This window comes from Delphinapterus leucas, chromosome 10, assembly GCF_059928025.1.
Source record: "Delphinapterus leucas isolate spDelLeu-1000000601 "Yukka" chromosome 10, BTC_Dleu_Yukka2, whole genome shotgun sequence".
NCBI lineage: Eukaryota > Metazoa > Chordata > Mammalia > Artiodactyla > Monodontidae > Delphinapterus > Delphinapterus leucas.
In genome coordinates, this window is record NC_143138.1 from 48,017,751 (window position 1) to 48,037,543 (window position 19,793).

The window sequence follows — 19,793 nt, forward strand, 5'->3', positions numbered from 1 at the left end:
AAGAAATCAAAGAGGAAATCAAAAACTACCTAGAAACAAATGACAATGGAGACACGACGACCCAAAACCTATGGGATGCAGCAAAAGCAGTTCTAAGAGGGAAGTTTATAGCAATAAAATCCTACCTTAAGAAACAGGAAACAGCTCGAATAAACAACCTAACCTTGCTCCAAAAGCAATTAGAGAAAGAAGAACAAAAAAACCCCAAAGTTAGCGGAAGGAAAGAAATCATAAAAATCAGATCAGGGCTTCCCTGGTGGTGCAGTGGTTAAGAGTCCACCTGCGCATGCGGGGGACATGGGTTCATGCCCTGGTCCGGGAAGATCCCGCATGCTGTGGAGTGGCTAGGCCCGTGAGCCATGGCCACTGAGCCTGTGCGTCCGGAGCCTGTGCTCCACAATGGGAGACGGCACAACAGTGAGAAGCTTGCGTACCAAAAAAAAAAAAAAAATCAGATCAGAAAAAAAAAAAAAAAATGAAGGAAACAATAGCAAAGATAAATAAAACTAAAAGCTGGTTCTTTGAGAAGATAAACACAATTGATAAACCATTAGCCAGTCTCATCAAGAAAAAAAGGGAGAAGACTCAAATCAATAGAATTAGAAATGAAAAAGGAGAAGTAACAACTGACACTGCACAAATACAAAAGATCATGAGAGATTACTACAAGCAACTCTACGCCAATAAAATGGACAACCTGGAAGAAATGGACAAATTCTTAGAAATGCACAACCTGCCAAGACTGAATCAGGAAGAAATAGAAAATATGAACAGACCAATCACAAGCACTGAAATTGAAACTGTGATTAAAAATCTTCCAACAAACAAAAGCCCAGGACCAGATGGCTTCACAGGCGAATTCTATCAAACATTTAGAGAAGAGCTAATACCTATCCTTCTCAAACTCTTCCAAAATATAGCAGAGGGAGGAACACTCCCAAACTCATTCTATGAGGCCACCATCACCCTGATACCAAAACCAGACAAGGATGTCACAAAAAAAGAAAACTACAGGCCAATATCACTGATGAACATAGATGCAAAAATGCTCAACAAAATACTAGCAAACAGAATCCAACAGCAGATTAAACGGATCATACACCATGATCAACTGGGGTTTACTGCAGGAATGCAAGGATCCTTCAATATTCACAAATCAATCAACATGATACACCATGTTAACAAATTGAAGGAGAAAAACCATATGATCATTTCAATAGATGCAGAGAAAGCTTTTGACAAAATTCAACACCCATTTATGATAAAACCCCTTCAGAAAGTAGGCATAGAAGGAACTTTCCTCAACATAATATAGGCCATATATGAGAAACCCACAGCCAACATCGTCTTCAAAGGTGAAAGACTGAAAGCATTTCCACTAAGATCAGGAACAAGACAAGGTTGCCCACTCTCACCACTCTTATTCAACATAGTTTTGGAAGTTTTAGCCACAGCAATCAGAGAAGAAAAGGAAATAAAAGGAATCCAAATCAGAAAAAAGAAGTAAAGCTGTCACTATTTGCAGATGACATGATACTATACATAGAGAATCCAAAAGATGCTACCAGAAAACTACTAGAACTAAACAATGAATTTGGTAAAGTAGCAGGATACAAAATTAATGCACAGAAATCTCTGGCATTCCTTTACACTAATGATAAAAAACATGAAAATTAAATCAAGAAAACACTCCCATTTACCATTGCAACAAAAAGAATAAAATATCTAGGAATAAACCTACCTAAGGAGACAAAAGACCTGTACACAGAATATTATAAGACACTGATGAAAGTAATTAAAGATGATACAAATAGATGGAGAGATATACCATGTTCTTGGACTGGAAGAATGAACATAGTGAAAATGACTATACTACCCAAAGCAATCTACAGATTCAATGCAATCCCTATCAAACTCCCACTGGCATTTTTCAGAGAACTAGAACAAAAAATTTCACAATTTGTATGGAAACACAAAAGACCCCGAGTAGCCAAAGCAATCTCGAGAACGAAAAATGGAGATGGAGGAATCTGGTTCCCTGGCTTCAAACTATACTACAAAGCTACAGTAATGAAGACAGTATGGTACTGGCACAAAAACAGAAATATAGATCAATGGAACAGGATAGAAAGCCCAGAGATAAACCCATGCACGTATGATCACCTTACCTTTGGTAAAGGAGGGAGTATGTACAGTGGAGATAGGACAGCCTCTTCAATAAGTGGTGCTGGGAAAACTGGACAGCTACATGTAAAATTATGAGATTAGATCACTCCCTAACACCATACACAAAAATAAGCTCAAAATGGATTAAAGACCTAAATGTAAGGCCAGAAACTATCAAACTCTTAGAGGAAAGCATAGGCAGGACACTCCATGACATAAATCACAGCAAGGTCCTTTTTGACCCACCTCCTAGAGAAATGGAAATAAAAACAAAAATAAACAAATGGGACCTAATGAAACTTCAAAGCTTTTGCACAGCAAAGGAAACCATAAAGAAGACCAAAAGACGACCCTCAGAATGGGAGAAAATATTTGCAAATGAAGCAACTGACAAAGGATTAATCTCTAAAATTTATAAGCAGCTCATGCAGCTCAATAACAAGTAAACAAACAACCCAATCCAAAAATGGGCAGAAGACCAAAATAGACATTTCTCCAAAGAAGATATACAGACTGCCAACAAACACATGAAAGAATGCGCAACATCATTAATCATTAGAGAAGTGCAAATCAAAACTACAATGAGATATCATCTCACAACAGTCAGAATGGCCATCATCAAAAAATCTACAAATAATAAATGCTGGAGAGGGTGTGGAGAAAAGGGAACGCTCTTACACTGCCGGTAGGAATGTGAATTGGTACAGCCACTATGGAGAACAGTATGGAGGTTTCTTAAAGAACTACAAATAGAACTACTATATGACCCAGGAATACCACTGCTGGACATATACCCTGAGAAAACAATAATTGAAAAAGAGTCATGTACCAAAATGTTCATTGCAGCTCTATTTACAATAGCCCAGAGATGGAAACAACCTAAGTGTCTATCATCGGATGAATGGATAAAGAAGATGTGGCACATATATACAATGGATTATTACTCAGCCATAAAACAAAATGAAATTGAGCTATTTGTAATGAGGTGGATGGACCTGGAGTCTGTCATACAGAGTGAAGTAAGTGAGAAAGAGAGAGACGGGTAACATATGCTAACACATATATATGAAATTTAAGAAAAAAAAATTTCATGAAGAACCTAGGGGTAAGACGGGAATAAAGACACAGACCTACTAGAGAATGGACTTAAGGGTTTGGGGAGCTGGAAGGGTAAGCTGTGATGACGCGTTAGAGTGGCATGGACATATATACACTACCAAGATAGCTAGTGGGAGGCAGCTGCATAGCACAGGGATATCAGCTCGGTGCTTTTTGCCCACCTGGAGGGGTGGGATAGGGAGGGAGATGCAGGAGGGAGGAGATCTGGGAACATATGTATATGTATAACTGATTCACTTTGTTATAAAGCAGAAACTAACACACCATTGTAAAGCAGTTATACTCCAATAAAGGTAAAAAAAAAACAAAACGGAACAACAACAGGAATAGGGTAAATAACTAGACATTGGACACTTTTATGGCAGGAAGAAAGAGAGGCTAAACCCTGTTAGAAGATCAAGAAGTCACACATTTCCCATCCTTGGAAGAAGGAAAGCACTACAGGTATGCAGGAAGGCTCCATGGGGTCAAAAATGCAGGGGAGGCCAGACCATAATGTCTTGCTGTTTTCCCTCCCAGACACCCTTGCGATGAAATCCATCTTGACTGAGGTGTGTGTGCATACGGAGGGGAGGGTCCTGAGACAAATTAGCCATGGGGTCAAAGCAAGTCGATTGGCCAAGAAGACAAAGGCCCAGAAGACTGCCCCCTTATAAAGGATTTAAACTTCCCAAAGGCAGGACTTCTGCAACTCTCTTGCTGAGTTCACCAGTGTGTCTTTCCGCATCTACTCTGCTTTTCTAGTAAACACTTTACTTTCTTCTATACCAACTGTCTCCTTGTCAGATTCCTCCTTACAAGGCAGACAAGGACTGGGGATTTAGACTCTAGCTGCTGTCCCTGTGGTCTAGCGGTTAAGATTCCTGGTTTCCACCCAGGTGACCAGGGTTTGATTCCCAGTCAGGAAACTAAGGTCTTGCTTCCAGCCGCTGCTCACTGCAAGCTACCACTCACTGCTTTGTGTGTCCAAAATCAAAAACACCAAGTATAATCTTCCCTAATATCCCTCTCCTCTGCCTCTCTAGCTTAATTTTATCTTTGCCTCTCTTTCTTCAGACACAGTTGATGGCTATCCCTTCAGGCCTGCTCTCTAGCTCCAAGCTGCTCTGAGACTGGGAACCATCTTCAATCTCTCCTCTCCATCAGCTGCTTCTCCTCAGTCCACACACCCCACAGTCATCCTGATCCTAGAAGGCCCTTTTCCATCAAACATTCCCTACCAGCTCACTGTCAGCCCACTCCTTTCTTCAATTGCTCTCCATCTCTGCCTCTGTAACTTCTAAAACCACCATGATCAGGCTTCCCACCACCAGCCTCACCCAAGGCCACTGAACAGCTCTTATGAAGGTTACCAGGGACTTGCAAAAGGCCAAATCAAAGAGTTTCATTTTAGTTCTTAGCCCAAGAGACAACTATTGCAGAAACTGCTAGTCATTCCAAAATAACAATTCCTTCTTTTAAAACAGAATCCTCCAAACATATTCATTCTCCCTTGCAGCTAGATGTGGCCACTGATCTGTGAGCAGGAGGGAAGAACACAACGTCTGGGTTATATCCATAAAATGAAGGGCATGTCTCTACTTCCCATCCCACTTCCTGCTGGCTGGATGTGGGTGTGATGTGATCCACATTTGCCACGTTTGCAATGAGCATAAGACCTATACCCCAGGGGTGTAGAAAAACAAGGTATAAGGAGCCACAGCTCCAGATGATTTCATGAAGCCCTACCTCCCTGGGTCACCCTTGAGCTCAGAGAGACTAACTGAGTGGCTGAGGATCACAAAGCCAGACTAAAACCCAGGCCCAAGCTTAGTGCTCTTCCCAGTACACTCCTTGGTAAAGTATAATCAGTTCTGGGAGGGTGGGCTCCAATAGCCTCTGGTACCACATGCCCACATAACTTCTGTTATCAGGCATCAATTTAGCCACCAAAAGCTCAGCTCTGCAGAGACTAAAAATATTTCTAGGAGCTCAATGTCTACATACCTTTTTTGGGATTGTCTTTCTCCTCCTGAAGCACTAAAACTTCTCTTTAAAGTGACTGAAACAAGAAAATAAAAATAACTTAACATTTTCCTGTGGCAGATCTTTTACTTATTCACTCATTTGTTTGTTTAAAAAATATCTAACCAATTGTACCTACTGTAAAGACTGTCTTCATTTATTATAGCATCAGCAAAATATAATATTGCATATTACTATTTACTTGACAGGTTTGTTTAAAGGTCTTTTCTCAAAGAAAAGGTGCTAAACAAAGAAACTCCATTGTTAATAGCTAAAAAGTTCATAAAATATCTGTGTCATAATCATCCTAAATCCTTTACCAAGAAAGCTAGAAGTAACCACATGCAAGTGTAAGGGTCCAACTTTCCTTTATCACTTCCCCACTGACCCTCCCCACCCTTGTTACTGGGGATACATAATATCCCATCATCTAAAAATTCATCTCAAACAGTTAGTAATTAATTGCTTCTAGAATTTCCTACATATGTTTAAATGCACAAATATTTTTACTGCATAATATTCATGTTTTCCCAATCGCAAATCAAGACATTTTATTTATCAGGCAGGAATTTATAGGGAAAACAGAACAGAGTGTTGGAATTTGGGGTTGCCCCAGAAAATCTGGAACATCTATTCTCCATTTTTATGGACCAATTAATTTTCAAAAGGGACAAAGAATGAAGCAAAATCCTTAGAGTTCTACTCTGATACTTAGGGACATTATTTTAAACCATTTTTTATGAAATTTTCACAGTATAGTCATTGATGAGAGGGGATTATTTAGACTTAATTTATTCCAGAGTATTTCTACCTATCTTATTTAATATTCCATCAATTTACTCTTTTTAAAGAGTTATTCTTTTCTCTCCATTTTCTATTTTAACTGATCTTTTATTTCAGTTTCAGATTTGTTCAGGGAATTGAATCCTATCTTTCTGTGAGGAAGATTCTTTAAATTTTATCTAAATATATCTTTACTTTCTCATACCCCAGTCTGATTTTTTTTTACTGTTTCAAATTAAGAGTAAAAATGAACATATTTACTGAATTTACATAGCTTCTTTTTATAATTCTAAACAATTAAAACATTTATTTTACTTTAGTGTTTTAAGGAAAATATATCCCTTTATATTAATGTAAATAAAATTGTACAAAACTTAGTCTACACCAAGACTAATTTCTTTTCCAGGTTTCTGACCTCTAATCAACAGACTCATGAAAGGTCACTTCCATTACTCCTGTGGTTATTTAGTCTGTCTCCAAATGAGTTATCTCCACTCCCCAGTTAGAACCTGCATTTGCTGGAAGAAATAATGAAACTGTTCATTTGACTGGAGGCAATGGAAAACCACAGTGCCCGTTGGCCTTTGGGCTCTGTAAGACTGACAGACACACCTGTCCTAATTAGCATTACACCTGGGAAACAAACTACTCATTTATGTAAGTGTGATGACATCTACTTGACTCCCAAGTATGATTCCCAGACCTCTACCTGCTGAAATCCTACAAACTGGTAAAAAGAAGGCTTACTGAATGTAGATTCCTTCAAAGGGCTTGAACTGGAGCTGCTTGAGTTATCCAAAGTGTCCAATTCTGAATATATATCTGCACATTAATAAAAAAAATAAAGAGCAAATGAACCTTGAAACAGAAAGAAGTCAAGAGTTCATTCTTGTTGTAACCCTTTCACTAGAAATACCTTTCTCAATACTTTCCAAGTTGAAGTTATCATCTGACAAGATTCCAGCACAGGCTCGGTCTTCGTCCTTATCACAGGGGGCCTGGAAGCCCTCAGGCGGCAGGTCTGTGCTTTCTGAAAGCTCACTTTTCAGGCTTCCTGCTCCACTGCTGCTTGCCTTCTCAAAGGATTCCTGAAAGAGAAATTCAGTTGGTAATACCCACTTCTTTCCTTTCTTCTGCAGACTTAAAACTCATTAGAATATATATTAAAATGACTAAAATATTATTACAAATATTTGTGCTGAAGTGGCATCCTTAGTTCCACCTATACATATGCTATAGAATTCATTCAGTCCATAACTACAAAAAGTGGGTCTACAAGCTACCACTGGACAAAAAAGAATGGGTGTGGCAAGATGCTGAGTAACAAAGGTCTGTGCAATCTGACGAAAGAAAATGTAGCACTAAGGAATAGAAATGTAGAATAATTCTGGAGGTAGGTGGCCAAGATGGAGGAGTAGAAACACCTTAAGCTCACCTTCTCCTATGGACACACCAAAACAACAAGTATTTACAGAGCAACTATTGAAGAAAAAGACTGGAATCTAACAGAAAATATCTTCTACAACTAGAGATATAAAGAAGGAACCACAACGAGACAGGTAGGAGGGACAGGGACATGGTAAGTCAAGACCCATACCTCTGGGTGGGTGACCCTCAAACGGGAAGATAATTACAATTGCAGAGGTTCTCACCAAAGAGAAATGGGTCTGAGCCCCACATCAGGCTCCCCATCCCGGGGGTCCTGCACCAGGAAGACGAGAGCCCAGAACATTTGTTTTTGAAGGCCAGCTGGGTTTACTTTCAGGAGAGCCAGGAGACAGGAGGACACAGAGACTCCACTGTTATATGACACATACAAAAGTTCACACACTCCAGCACCTAGGGAATAAGAAATTACTTGAAAGGAGCCTGGGTCATACCCCCCTGCTGATCTTGGAGAGTCTTCCAGAGGAGAAGGAGGCACGTGGAGCTCCCCTGGGGACATGGACATTGACGGTGGCCACTTTGGGGAGCTCGTTCTACCATGTGGACACTGTTGTTGCAAGTGCCACTGTGGAGTCCTCCCTCCAGCTTATCAGCACTAGGACTGGCCCCAGCCCTGCCCACCAGCCTGTAGGAGCCAGTGCTGGGAAGCCTCAGATCAAGCAGATAGTCAGGAGAAGTTATAGCTCCACTCATCAGCAGACCAGTTTCCATAAGACCCCCTGAGCCCACAGCTGCCATGGAAAAAGACCCTGTCCACCAGAGGGCCCAGAAACCAGCCCTATACACCAATGCACAAGCACTAGACCAGGGACCCTCAGGTCTTCCAGCTAGCTACCCTGTGATCTGGTCCCACAAACTAGTGGGCAGATACCAGTACCATGACCACTGCAAACTTTCAGCCTGCCTTGTCAGGACCCAGCCAACCCATCAGCAAGCCTACATCAGCCCTAGGACCTCCTGGGCCTGGGCCCTGCCCACCAATAGACCAAAACCGTTCTGATAAATCTTGGGCCCCTAAGCCAGCTACCCTGGAATCCAGTCCCACTCACCAGTGGGCCAGCAACAGCTTTGAGAAACCTCAGAACCCACAGCCAGCTGTGTCAGGAATCAGCCCCAAAGCAGGCCAACACTAGACATGGTAACACAGGCTCCACAACACCCACCCCAGGACCCACAGCTCCACCACCAGTGGGCCACCATTAGCTATGTCACCACCAGTGGCTCAGCAGTCAGCTGTGTCATGACCCGGCCCCAACAACCAGCAGCTGACAGGCAACCAACTAGACCAGGGGCCAGCCACACCTACCAGAGCACTCACAGTGGTCAACCTGCCACAAAAGAAGACCCATGCAGCCCACATAGGGGGCAACCCTAGAGCACATAGCTCTGCTGACAGAGGGGAGTGTGCTGCCGGAATGCATAGGATGTTTCCTACAAAAGACTACTTCTCTAAAGTCAGGAAATTTAAGAAACCTACCAAATACATAGAAATAAAAACAGAAAACTAGACAAAATGAGGTGACAGAGGAACATGTTCCCAAAAAAGAAACATGATACAACCCCAGAAGAAGAACTAAGTGAAGTAGAGAGAGGCAATCTACCCAATAAAGAGTTCAAGGTAATGATTCATGATAAAGATGATCAAAGAAGTGAGGAAAAGATTGAATGAACAGAGTGAGAAGTCAGAAGTTTTAACAGAGTTAGAAAATATAAAGAAGAACCAAACAGAGATGAAGAATACAATAACTGACATGAAGAAAACACTAAAAGGAATCAACAGTAGATTGGATGATACAGAGGAACAGATCAGTGAGCTGGAAGACAGAGTAGTGGAAATCACTGAAGCTGGAGAGAAAAAAGAAAAAAAGGAATGAGGATAGGTTAAGAGACATTTGAGACAATGTCAAACATGCTAACATTCACATTATAGGGTATTAGGGGTACCAGAAGAAGAAGAGAGAGAAAGGGGCAGAGAAAATATTTGAAGAACTCCCTGAACCTGGGAAAGGAAATAGGTATCCAGGTTCAGGAAGCACAGAGAGTCCCAAACAGGATCACCCCAAAGAGGACCACAACAAGTCAATTGTAATTAAAATGGCAAAAATTAGAGATAAAGAAAGAATATTAAAAGCAGCAAAAAAAAAATAGCAAGAAGTTACATACAATGGAACTCTCATAAGACTATCAGTTGACTTTTCAGCAGAAACTGCAGGCCACAAGGGAGTGGCATGATATAGTTAAAATAATGAAAGGGAAAAACTTACAACCAAGAATATTCTACTTGGCAAGGCTCTCATTCAGATTTGATGGAGATGAAGAGTTTTACAGACAAGCAAAAGCTCAAAGAGTTCAGCACCACCAAACCAGCTTTACAAGAAATGTTAAAGGTACTTCTCCAAGTGAAAAAGGTCCAACTAAAAACAGAAAAATTACGAAAGGAAAAGTCTCACTGGTAAAGGTAAATACACATGTACGAAGATAGTAGGAAGGTTAAAAGACAAAAGCAATAAAAGCATTTAGTCAGCAACAAGTAATTAAGAGGTACACAAAACAAAAATGATGTAAAATATGATGTCAAAACCAGAAATCAAGATGGGAGAGAGCTTAGATTGCAGGATTGTTAAAATGCAATTTGTTATTTATTTTTTCCTTTTTTTAACATCTTTATTGGAGTATAATTGCTTTACAATGGTGTGTTACTTTCTGCTTTACAACAAAATGAATCAGTTATATATATACATATGTTCCCATATCTCTTGCCGCTTGCATCTCCCTTCCTCCCACCCTCCCTATCCCACCCCTCCAGGAGGTCACAAAGCACCAAGCTGATCTCCCTGTGCTATGCGGCTGCTTCCCACTAGCTATCTACCTTACGTTTGGTAGTGTATATATGTCCATGCCTCTCTCTTGCTTTGTCACAGCTTACCCTTCCCCCTCCCCATATCCTCAAGTCCATTCTCTAGTTGGTCTGTGTCTTTATTCCTGTCTTACCCCTAGGTTCTTCATGACATTTTCCCCTTAAATTCCATATATATGTGTTAGCATACGGTATTTGTGTCTCTCTTTCTGACTTACTTCACTCTGTATGACAGACTCTAGGTCTATCCACCTCATTACAAGTAGCTCAATTTCGTTTTTTTTATGGCTGAGTAATATTCCATTGTATATATGTGCCACATCTTCTTTATCCATTCATTTGATGATGGACACTAAGGTTGGTTCCAACTCCGGGTTATTGTAAATAGATCTGCAATGAACATTTTAGTACATGACTCTGTGAATTATGGTTTTCTCAGGGTATATGCCCAGTAGTGGGATTGCTGGGTCATATGGTAGTTCTATTTGTAGTTTTTTAAGGAACCTCCATACTGTTCTCCACAGTGGCTGTATCAATTTACATTCCCACCAACAGTGCAAGAGCGTTCCCTTTTCTCCACACCATCTCCAGCATTTATTATTTGTAGATTTTTTGATGATGGCCATTCTGACTGTTGTGAGATGATATCTCATTGTAGTTTTGATTTGCATTTCTCTAATGATGAGGGATGTTGAGCATTCTTTCTTGTGTTTGTTGGCAGTCTGTATATCTTCTTTGGAGAAATGTCTATTTACGTCTTCTGCCCATTTTTGGATTGGGTTGTTTGTTTTTTTGTTATTAAGCTGCATGAGCTGCTTATAAATTTTAGAGATTAATCCTTTGTCAGTTGCTTCATTTGCAAATATTTTCTCCCATTCTGAGGGTTGTCTTTTGGTCTTGTTTATGGTTTCCTTTGCTGTGCAAAAGCTTTGAAGCTTCATTAGGTCCCATTTGTTTATTTTGTTTTTATTTCCATTTCTCTAGGAGATGGGTCAAAAAGGACCTTGCTGTGATTTATGTCATAGAGTGTCCTGCCTATGTTTTCCTCTAAGAGTTTGATAGTTTCTGGCCTTACATTTAGGTCTTTAATCCATCTTGAGCTAATTTTTGTGTATGGTGTTAGGGAGTGATCTAATCTCATAATTTTACATGTAGCTGTCCAGTTTTCCCAGCCCCACTTATTGAAGAGGCTGTCCTTTCTCCACTGTACATTCCTGCCTCCTTTATCAAAGACAAGGTGACCATACGTGGGTGGGTTTAGCTCTGGGCTTTCTAACTGTTCCGTTGGTCTATATTTCTGTTTTTGTGCCAGTACCATACTGTCTTGATTACTGTAGCTTTGTAGTATAGTCTGAAGTCAGGGAGCCTGATTCCTCCAGCTCCACTTTTCTTTTGCAAGATGGCTTTGGCTATTCGGGGTCTTTTGTGTTTCCATACAAATTGTGAAATTTTTTGTTCTAGTTCTCTGAAAAATGCCAGTGGGAGTTTGATAGGGATTGCATTGAATCTGTAGATTGCTTTGGGTAGTAGAGTCATTTTCACAATGTTCATTCGTCCAATCCAAGAACATGGTATATCTCTCCATCTATTTGTATCATCTTTAATTTCCTTCATCAGTGTCTTATAATTTTCTGCATACAGGTCTTTTGTCTCCTTAGGTAGGTTTATTCCTAGATATTTTATTCTTTTTGTTGCAATGGTAAATGAGAATGTTTTCTTGATTTCACTTTCAGATTTTTCATCATTAGTGTAGAGGAATACCAGAGGTTTCTGTGCATTAATTTTGTATCCTGCTACTTTACCAAATTCATTGATTAGCTCTAGTAGTTTTCTGATAGCATCTTTAGGATTCTCTATGTATAGTATCATGTCATCTGCAAATAGTGACCGTTTTACTTCTTATTTTTCCGATCTGGATTCCTTTTATTTCCTTTTCTTCTCTGATTGCTGTGGCTAAAACTTCCAAAACTATGTTGAATAAGAGTGGTGAGAGTGGGCAACCTTGTCTTTTTCCTGATCTTAGTGGAAATACTTTCATTTTTTCACCATTGAGGATGATGTTGGCTGTGGGTTTGTCATATATGGCCTTTATTATGTTGAGGAAAGTTCCCTCTATGCCTACTTTATGCAGGGTTTTTAATCATAAATGCATGTTGAATTTTGTCCAAAGCTTTCTCTGCATCTACTGAGATGATCATATGGTTTTTCTCCTTCAATTTGTTAATATGGTGTATCACGTTGATTGATTTGCGTATATTGAAGAATCCTTGCATTCCTGGAATAAACCCCACTTGATCATGGTGTATGATCCGTTTAATCTGCTGTTGGATTCTGTTTGCTAGTATTTTGTTGAGCATTCATACATCTATGTTCATCAGTGATATTGGCCAGTAGTTTTCTTTTTTTGTGACATCCTTGTCTGGTTTTGGTATCAGGGTGGTGGTGGCCTCATAGAATGAGTTTGGGAGTGTTCCTCCCTCTGCTATATTTTGGAAGAGTTTGAGAAGGATAGGTGTTACCTCTTCTCTAAATGTTTGATAGAATTCGCCTGTGAAGCCATCTGGTCCTGGGCTCTTGTTTGTTGGAAGATTTTTAATCACAGTTTCAATTTCAGTGCTTGTGATTGGTCTGCTCATATTTTCTATTTCTTCCTGATTCAGTCTTGGCAGGTTGTGCCTTTCTAAGAATTTGTCCATTTCTTCCAGGTTGTCTATTTTATTGGCATAGAGTTGCTTGTAGTAATCTCTCATGATCTTTTGTATTTGTGCAGTGTCAGTTGTTACTTCTCCTTTTTCATTTCTAATTCTATTGATTTGAGTCTTCTCCCTTTTTTTCTTGATGAGACTGGCTAATGGTTTATCAATTGTGTTTATCTTCTCAAAGAACCAGCTTTTAGTTTTATTTATCTTTGCTATCGTTTCCTTCATTTCGTTTTCATTTATTTCTGATCTAATTTTTATGATTTCTTTCCTTCTGCTAACTTTGGGGTTTTTTTGTTCTTCTTTCTCTAATTGCTTTCGGAGCAAGGTTAGGTTGTTTATTCGAGATGTTACCTGTTTCTTAAGGTAGGATTGTATTTCTATAAACTTCCTTCTTAGAACTGCTTTTGCTGCATCCCATAGATTTTGGATCGTCGTGTCTCCATTGTCATTTGTTTCTAGGTAATTTTTGATTTCCTCTTTGATTTCTTCAGTGATCACTTCGTTATTAAGGACTGTATTGTTTAGCCTCCATGTGTTTGTATTTTTTACAGATCTTTTCCTGTAATTGATATCTAGTCTCATAGCATTGTGGTCGGAAAAGATACTTTATAGAATTTCAATTTTCTTAAATTTACCAAGGCTTGATTTGTGACCCAAGATATGATCTATCCTGGAGAATGTTCCATTAGCACTAGAGAAAAATGTGTATTCTGTTGTTTTTGGATGGAATGTCCTATAAATATCAATTAAGTCCTTCTTGTTTCATGTATCATTTAAAGCTTGGCTTTCCTTATTTATTTTCATTTTGGATGATCTGTCCATTGGTGAAAGTGGGGTGTTAAAGTCCCCTACTATGAATGTGTTACTGTCTATTTCCCCTTTTATGGCTGTTAGTATTTGCCTTATGTATTGAGGTGCTCCTAGGTTGGGTGCATAAATACTTACAATTGTTACATCTTCTTCTTGGATAGATCCCTTGATCATTATGTAGTGTCCTTCTTTGTCTCTTCTAATAGTCTTTATTTTAAAGTCTATTTTAAAGTCTATCTGATATGAGACTTGCTACTCCAGCTTTCTTTTGGTTTCCATTTGCATGGAATATCTTTTTCCATCCCCTTTTAGTCTGTATGTGTCTCTAGGTCTGAAGTGGGTCTCTTGTAGACAGCATATATATGTGTCTTGTTTTTGTATCCATTCAGCCAATCTGTGTCTTTTGGTGGGAGCATTTAGTCCATTTACATTTAAGGTAATTATCGATATGTATGTTCCTATTCCCATTTTCTTAATTGTTTTGGGTTCGTTATTGCAGGTCTTTTCTTTCTGTTGTGTTTCTTGCCTAGAGAAGTTCCTTTAGCAGTTGTTGTAGAGCTGGTTTGGTGGTGCTGAACTCTCTCAGCTTTTGCTTGTCTGTAAAGCTTTTAATTTCTTCATAAAATCTGAATGAGTTCCTTGCTGGGTAGAGTAATCTTGGTTGCAGATTTTTCTCCTTCATCACTTTAAATATGTGCTGCCAGTCCCTTCTGGCTTGCAGAGTTTCTGCTGAAAGATCAGCTGTTAACCTTATGGGGATTCCCTTGTGTGTTATTTTTCCCTTGCTGCTTTTAATATGTTTTCTTTGTATTTAATTTTTGACAGTTTGATTAATATGTGTCTTGGCATATTTCTCCCTCGATTTATCCTATATGGGACTCTCTGTGCTTCCTGGACTTGATTAACTATTTCCTTTCCCATATTAGGGAAGTTTTCAACTACAATCTCTCCAAATATTTTCTCAGTCCCTTTCTTTTCCTCTTCTTTTTCTGGAACCCCTATAATACGAATGTTGGTGCGTTTAATGTTGTCCCAGAGGTCTCTGAGACTGTCCTCAGTGCTTTTCATTCTTTTTTCTTTATTCTGCTCTGCAGTAGTTATTTCCACTCTTTTATCTTCCAGGTCACTTATCCATTCTTCTGCCTCAGTTATTCTGCTATTGATCCCATCTGGAGTATTTTTCATTTCATTTATTGTGTTGTTCATCATTGTTTGTTTCATCTTTAGTTCTTCTAGGTCCTTGTTAAATGTTTCTTGCATTTTGTCTATTCTATTTCCAAGATTTTGGATCATCTTTATTATCATTATTCTGAATTCTTTTTCAGGTAGACTGCCTATTTCCTCTTCATGTGTTAGGTCTGGTGGGTTTTTATCTTGCTCCTTCATCTGCTGTGTGTTTTTCTGTCTTCTCATTTTGCTTATCTTACTGTGTTTGGGGTCTCCTTTTTGCAGGCTGCAGGTTCGTAGTTCCCGTTATTTTTGGTGTCTGTCCCCAGTGGCTAAGGTTGGTTCAGTGGGTTGTGTAGGCTTCCTGGTAGAGGGGAGTAGTGCCTGTGTTCTGGTGGATGAGGCTGGATCTTGTCTTTCTGGTGGGCAGGTCCACGTCTGGTGGTGTGTTTTGGGGTGTCTGTCGACTTATTATGATTTTGGGCAGCCTCTCTGCTAATGGGTGGGGTTGTGTTCCTGTCTTGCTAGTTGTTTGGCATAGGATGTCCAGCACTGTAGCTTGCTGGTCGTTGAGTGAAACTGGGTGCTGGTGTTGAGATAGAGATCTCTGGGAGATTTTTGCCATTTGATATTATGTGCAGCTGGCAGGTCTCTTGTGGACCAGTGTCCTGATGTTGGCTCTCCCACCTCAGAGGCACAGCAGTAACTCCTGGCTGCAGCACCAACAGCCTTTCATCCACACGGCTCAGAAGAAAAGGGATAAAAAGTAGAAAGAAAGAATTAGTAGTATTAGAAAGAAAGAAAAAAAGAAAGAAGTGAGGGAGGGAGGGAGGGAGGGAGAGAAGAAGGAAGGAAGAAAGGAGGGAAGGAAGAAAAAAAGAAGGAGGATAAAGTAAAATAAAGTAAGATAAAATATAAAAAGTTATTAAAATAAAAAATAATTATTAAGAGGAAAAAAAACCAAAAAACGGATAGATAGAATCCTGGGACAAATGGTGGAAGCAAAGCTATACAGACAAAATGTCACACAGAAGCATACACATATACATTCACAAAAAGCAGAAAAGGGGAAAAATCATAAATCTTGCTCTCAAAGTCCACCACCTCAATTTGGGATGATTCTTGTCTAAAGGAGGGAAGGAAGGTAAGAAGAAATGGAGATAAAGTAAAATAAAGTTATTAAAATAAAAAACTATTATTAAGAAAAAAATTTTAAAAAAAACAAAACGGGTGGATAGAATCCTCAGACAAATGGTGGAAGCAAAGCTATACAGACAAAATCTCACACAGAAGCATAGACATACACACTCACAAAACGAGGAAAAGGTGGAAAAATAATAAATCTTGCCCTCAAAGTCCACCTCCTTAATTTGGGATGATTCATTGTCTATTAATGTATTCCACAGATGCAGGGTACATCAAGTTGATTGTGGAGCTTTATTCCACTGCTTCTGAGGATGCTGGGAGAGACTGCCCTTTCTCTTCTTTGTTCTCACAGCTCCCAGGGGCTCAGCTTTGGATTTGGCCCCACCTCTGCGTGTAGGTCGCTGGAGGGCGTCTGTTCTTCGCTCAGACAGGACAGTGTTAAAGGAGCCGCTGATTCGGGGGCTCTGGCTCACTCAGGCCAGGGGGAGGGAGGGTCACGTAGCGCAGGGCGAGCCTGCGGTGGCAGAGGCCAGCATGATGTTGCACCAGCCTGAGGCACGCTGTGCGTTCTCCCGGGGGAGTTGTCCCTGGATCACGGGACCCTGGCAGTGGTGGGCTGTACAGGCTCCCTGGAAGGGGGTGTGGTTAGTGACCTGTGCTCGCACACAGGCTTCTTGGTGGCGGTGGCAGCAGCCTTAGCGTCTCATGTCTGTCTCTGGGGTCTGCAGTTTTAGCTGCGGCTCGCACCCGTCTCTGGAGCTCCTTTAAGCAGTGCTCTTAATCCCCTCTCCTCACACACCAGGAAACAAAGAGGGAAGAAAATGTCTCTTGCCTTTTCAGCAGGTCCAGACGTTTCCCTAGACTCCCTCCCGGCTAGCTGTGGCGCACTAACCCCCTGCAGGCTATGTTCACGCTGCCAACCCCAGTCCTCTCCCTGTGCTCCGACCGAAGCCCGAGCCTCAGCTCCCAGCCCCGCCCACCCCGGCAGGGGAGCAGACAAGCCTCTTGGGCTGGTGAGTACCAGTCGGCCCTTCCTCTGTGCCGGAATCTCTCTGCTTTGCCCTCTGCACCCCTGTTGCTGCGCTCTCCTCTGCGGCTGCTAACCACCCCCCCCCAACCGCCACCCGCAGTCTCCGCCTGAGAAGGGGCTTCCTAGTGTGTGGAAACCTTTCCTCCTTCACAGCTCCCTCCCACTGGTGCAGGTCCCATCCCTATCCTTTTGTCTCTGTTTATTCTTTTGTCTTTTGCCCTACCCAGGTACGTGGGGGATTTCTTGCCTTTTGGGAGGTCTGAGGTCTTCTGCCAGGGTTCAGTAGGTGTTCTGTAGGAGTTGTTCCACGTGTAGATGTATTTCTGGTGTATCTGTGGGTAGGAAGGTGATCTCCACGTCTTACTCTTCTGCCATCTTCCCGGAAGTCCTTCTGCAATTTAAATTGAGATCAGCAACTTAAAATTTAAAAATGTATATCTGTGTGTTTATATATGTGCATATAGCTATATATAAACCTCATGGTAATAACAAAACAAAAATCTATGATAGACACACAAAAAAAAGAGAAAAGAATCCCAACATAACACTAAAGATAGTCCTCAAGCCACAGGTGAAGAGAACAAAAGAAGAAAGAACACAAAAATAACTACAACAACAACCACAAAACAATTAACAAAATGGCAGTAAGTACATACCTATCAATAATTACTTTAAATGTACATGAACTAAATGCTCTAATCAAAAGACACAGAGTGGCTGAATGGATAAAAAAGCAAGATCCACATATATGCTTCCTACAAGACACTCATTTCAAATCAAAAGGCACACACAGACTGAAAGTAAGGGGATGGAAAAGGTATTCCATGCAACTGGAAATGAAAAGAAAGCTAGAGTAGCAATAATTAGACAAAATAGCCTTTAAAACAAAGACTGTAAAAAGACTGAAGAATTTTACAATGATTGAGGGCCAAGAAGAAGATATAACAATTTAAAATATATAAGCACCCAACAAAAATACCTAAATACATAGAGCAAATATTAACAAACATAATTAGAGAGATTGACAGTAACACAATAATAGCAGAGGACTTTAACACTCAACTTACGTCAATGGAGAGATCATCCAGACAGAAAATCAATAAGGAAACATTGGTCTTAAATGACACACTAGACCAAATAGACTTAATAGATATACATAAAACACTCCATTGAAAACCAGAAGAATACACATTCCTTTCAAGTATACGTGGAACATTCTCCAGGATAGATCACATGTTAGGTGACAAAATAAGTCTCAGTAAATTTAAGAAAAATGAAATCATATCAAGCGTATTTTCTGACCATAATGTTATGAGACTAGAATCAACTACAAGACAAAAACTGCAAAATACACAAACACATGAAGGCTAAACAATATGCCACTAAACAACAAATGGATTACTGAAGAAATCAAAGAGGAAATAAAAAAATACTTGTAGACAAACAAGAATGAAACACAACAGTCCAAAATCTATGGGATGCAGCAAAAGCATTTCAAAGATTGAAATTTATAGCAATACAAGCCTACCTTAGGAAACAAGAAAAAATTGAAAAAAAAACCACCCAAAACCAAAACCTAACAAACAACCTTCCCCCCAAAAAACCAACAAAAAACCCAACTTAACCTTACACCTAACGGAATTTGAAAAAGAAGAATGAAGAAAACCCAAAGTTAGCAGAAGGAAAGAAAACGTAAAGATCGGAGGAGAAATAAATGAAATAGAGATAAAAAAAAAAACACCCCACGACAATACAAGAAAAAAAGATCAGTGAATCTAAGAGCAATTGTCTTGAAAATATAAACAAAATTGATAAACCTTTAGCCAGATTCACTATGAAAAAAATGAGAAAAAGACAGAGGGTTCAAATCAATATAATCAGAAATGAAAAATGAGAGGTTACAAACACCACAGAAATACAAAGAATCATGAGAGAGTTCTATAAATGATTGTATGCCAATAAAATGGACAAACAAGAAGTAATGGAAAAATTCCAAGAAATGTAGAATCTCCCAAGACTGAACCCGGAAAAAATAGAAAACATGAACAGACAAATTACCAGTAATGAAATTAAAATAGTAATAAAAAATCCAACAAACTAAAGTCCAGGACCAGGTCCTTCACAGGTAAACTCTACCAAACATTTAGAAAAGAGTTAGCACCTATCCTTCACAAACTATTCCAAAAAGTTTCAGAGAGAGGAACACTTCTGAACACTTTCTAAAAGGCCAATATCACACTATACCAAAGCCAGACCAAGATATAATAAAAAAGACTACTGACCAATATCACTGATGTACATAAATGCAAAATTCTCAAGAAAATATTAGTAATCCGTATTCAACAATATATTAAAAGGATCATACATCTTCATCAAGTGGGATTTATCTCAGGGATGCAAGAATTGTTCAAATCCACAAATCAATCACTGTGAAACACCACATTAACAAAGTGAGGAACTCACCAAGAAGGAAAGAGAGAGGACCCAAAGAAAGATAATAAGAAAATGAAAGAAGAGAAATAACAACCAATACCGTAGAAATACCCAAAAAATAAAAGAGAAC

General features: G+C 39.7%; 1 protein-coding gene across 1 annotated transcript in view; it reads right to left on the reverse strand.

Moving 5' to 3' along the window:
• Window positions 1–19,793, reverse strand: part of NEK10 (NIMA related kinase 10) — a 308,999-nt gene that overhangs the window by 103,290 nt on the left and 185,916 nt on the right. The window contains exons 28-30 of the mRNA XM_089918950.1: window positions 6,989–7,160; window positions 6,820–6,894; window positions 5,272–5,326 (exon numbers count right to left, since the gene is read on the reverse strand). Of these exons, the coding sequence (XP_089775076.1) occupies window positions 5,272–5,326; window positions 6,820–6,894; window positions 6,989–7,160 (302 nt within the window). The remainder of the gene's footprint in view (window positions 1–5,271; window positions 5,327–6,819; window positions 6,895–6,988; window positions 7,161–19,793) is intronic.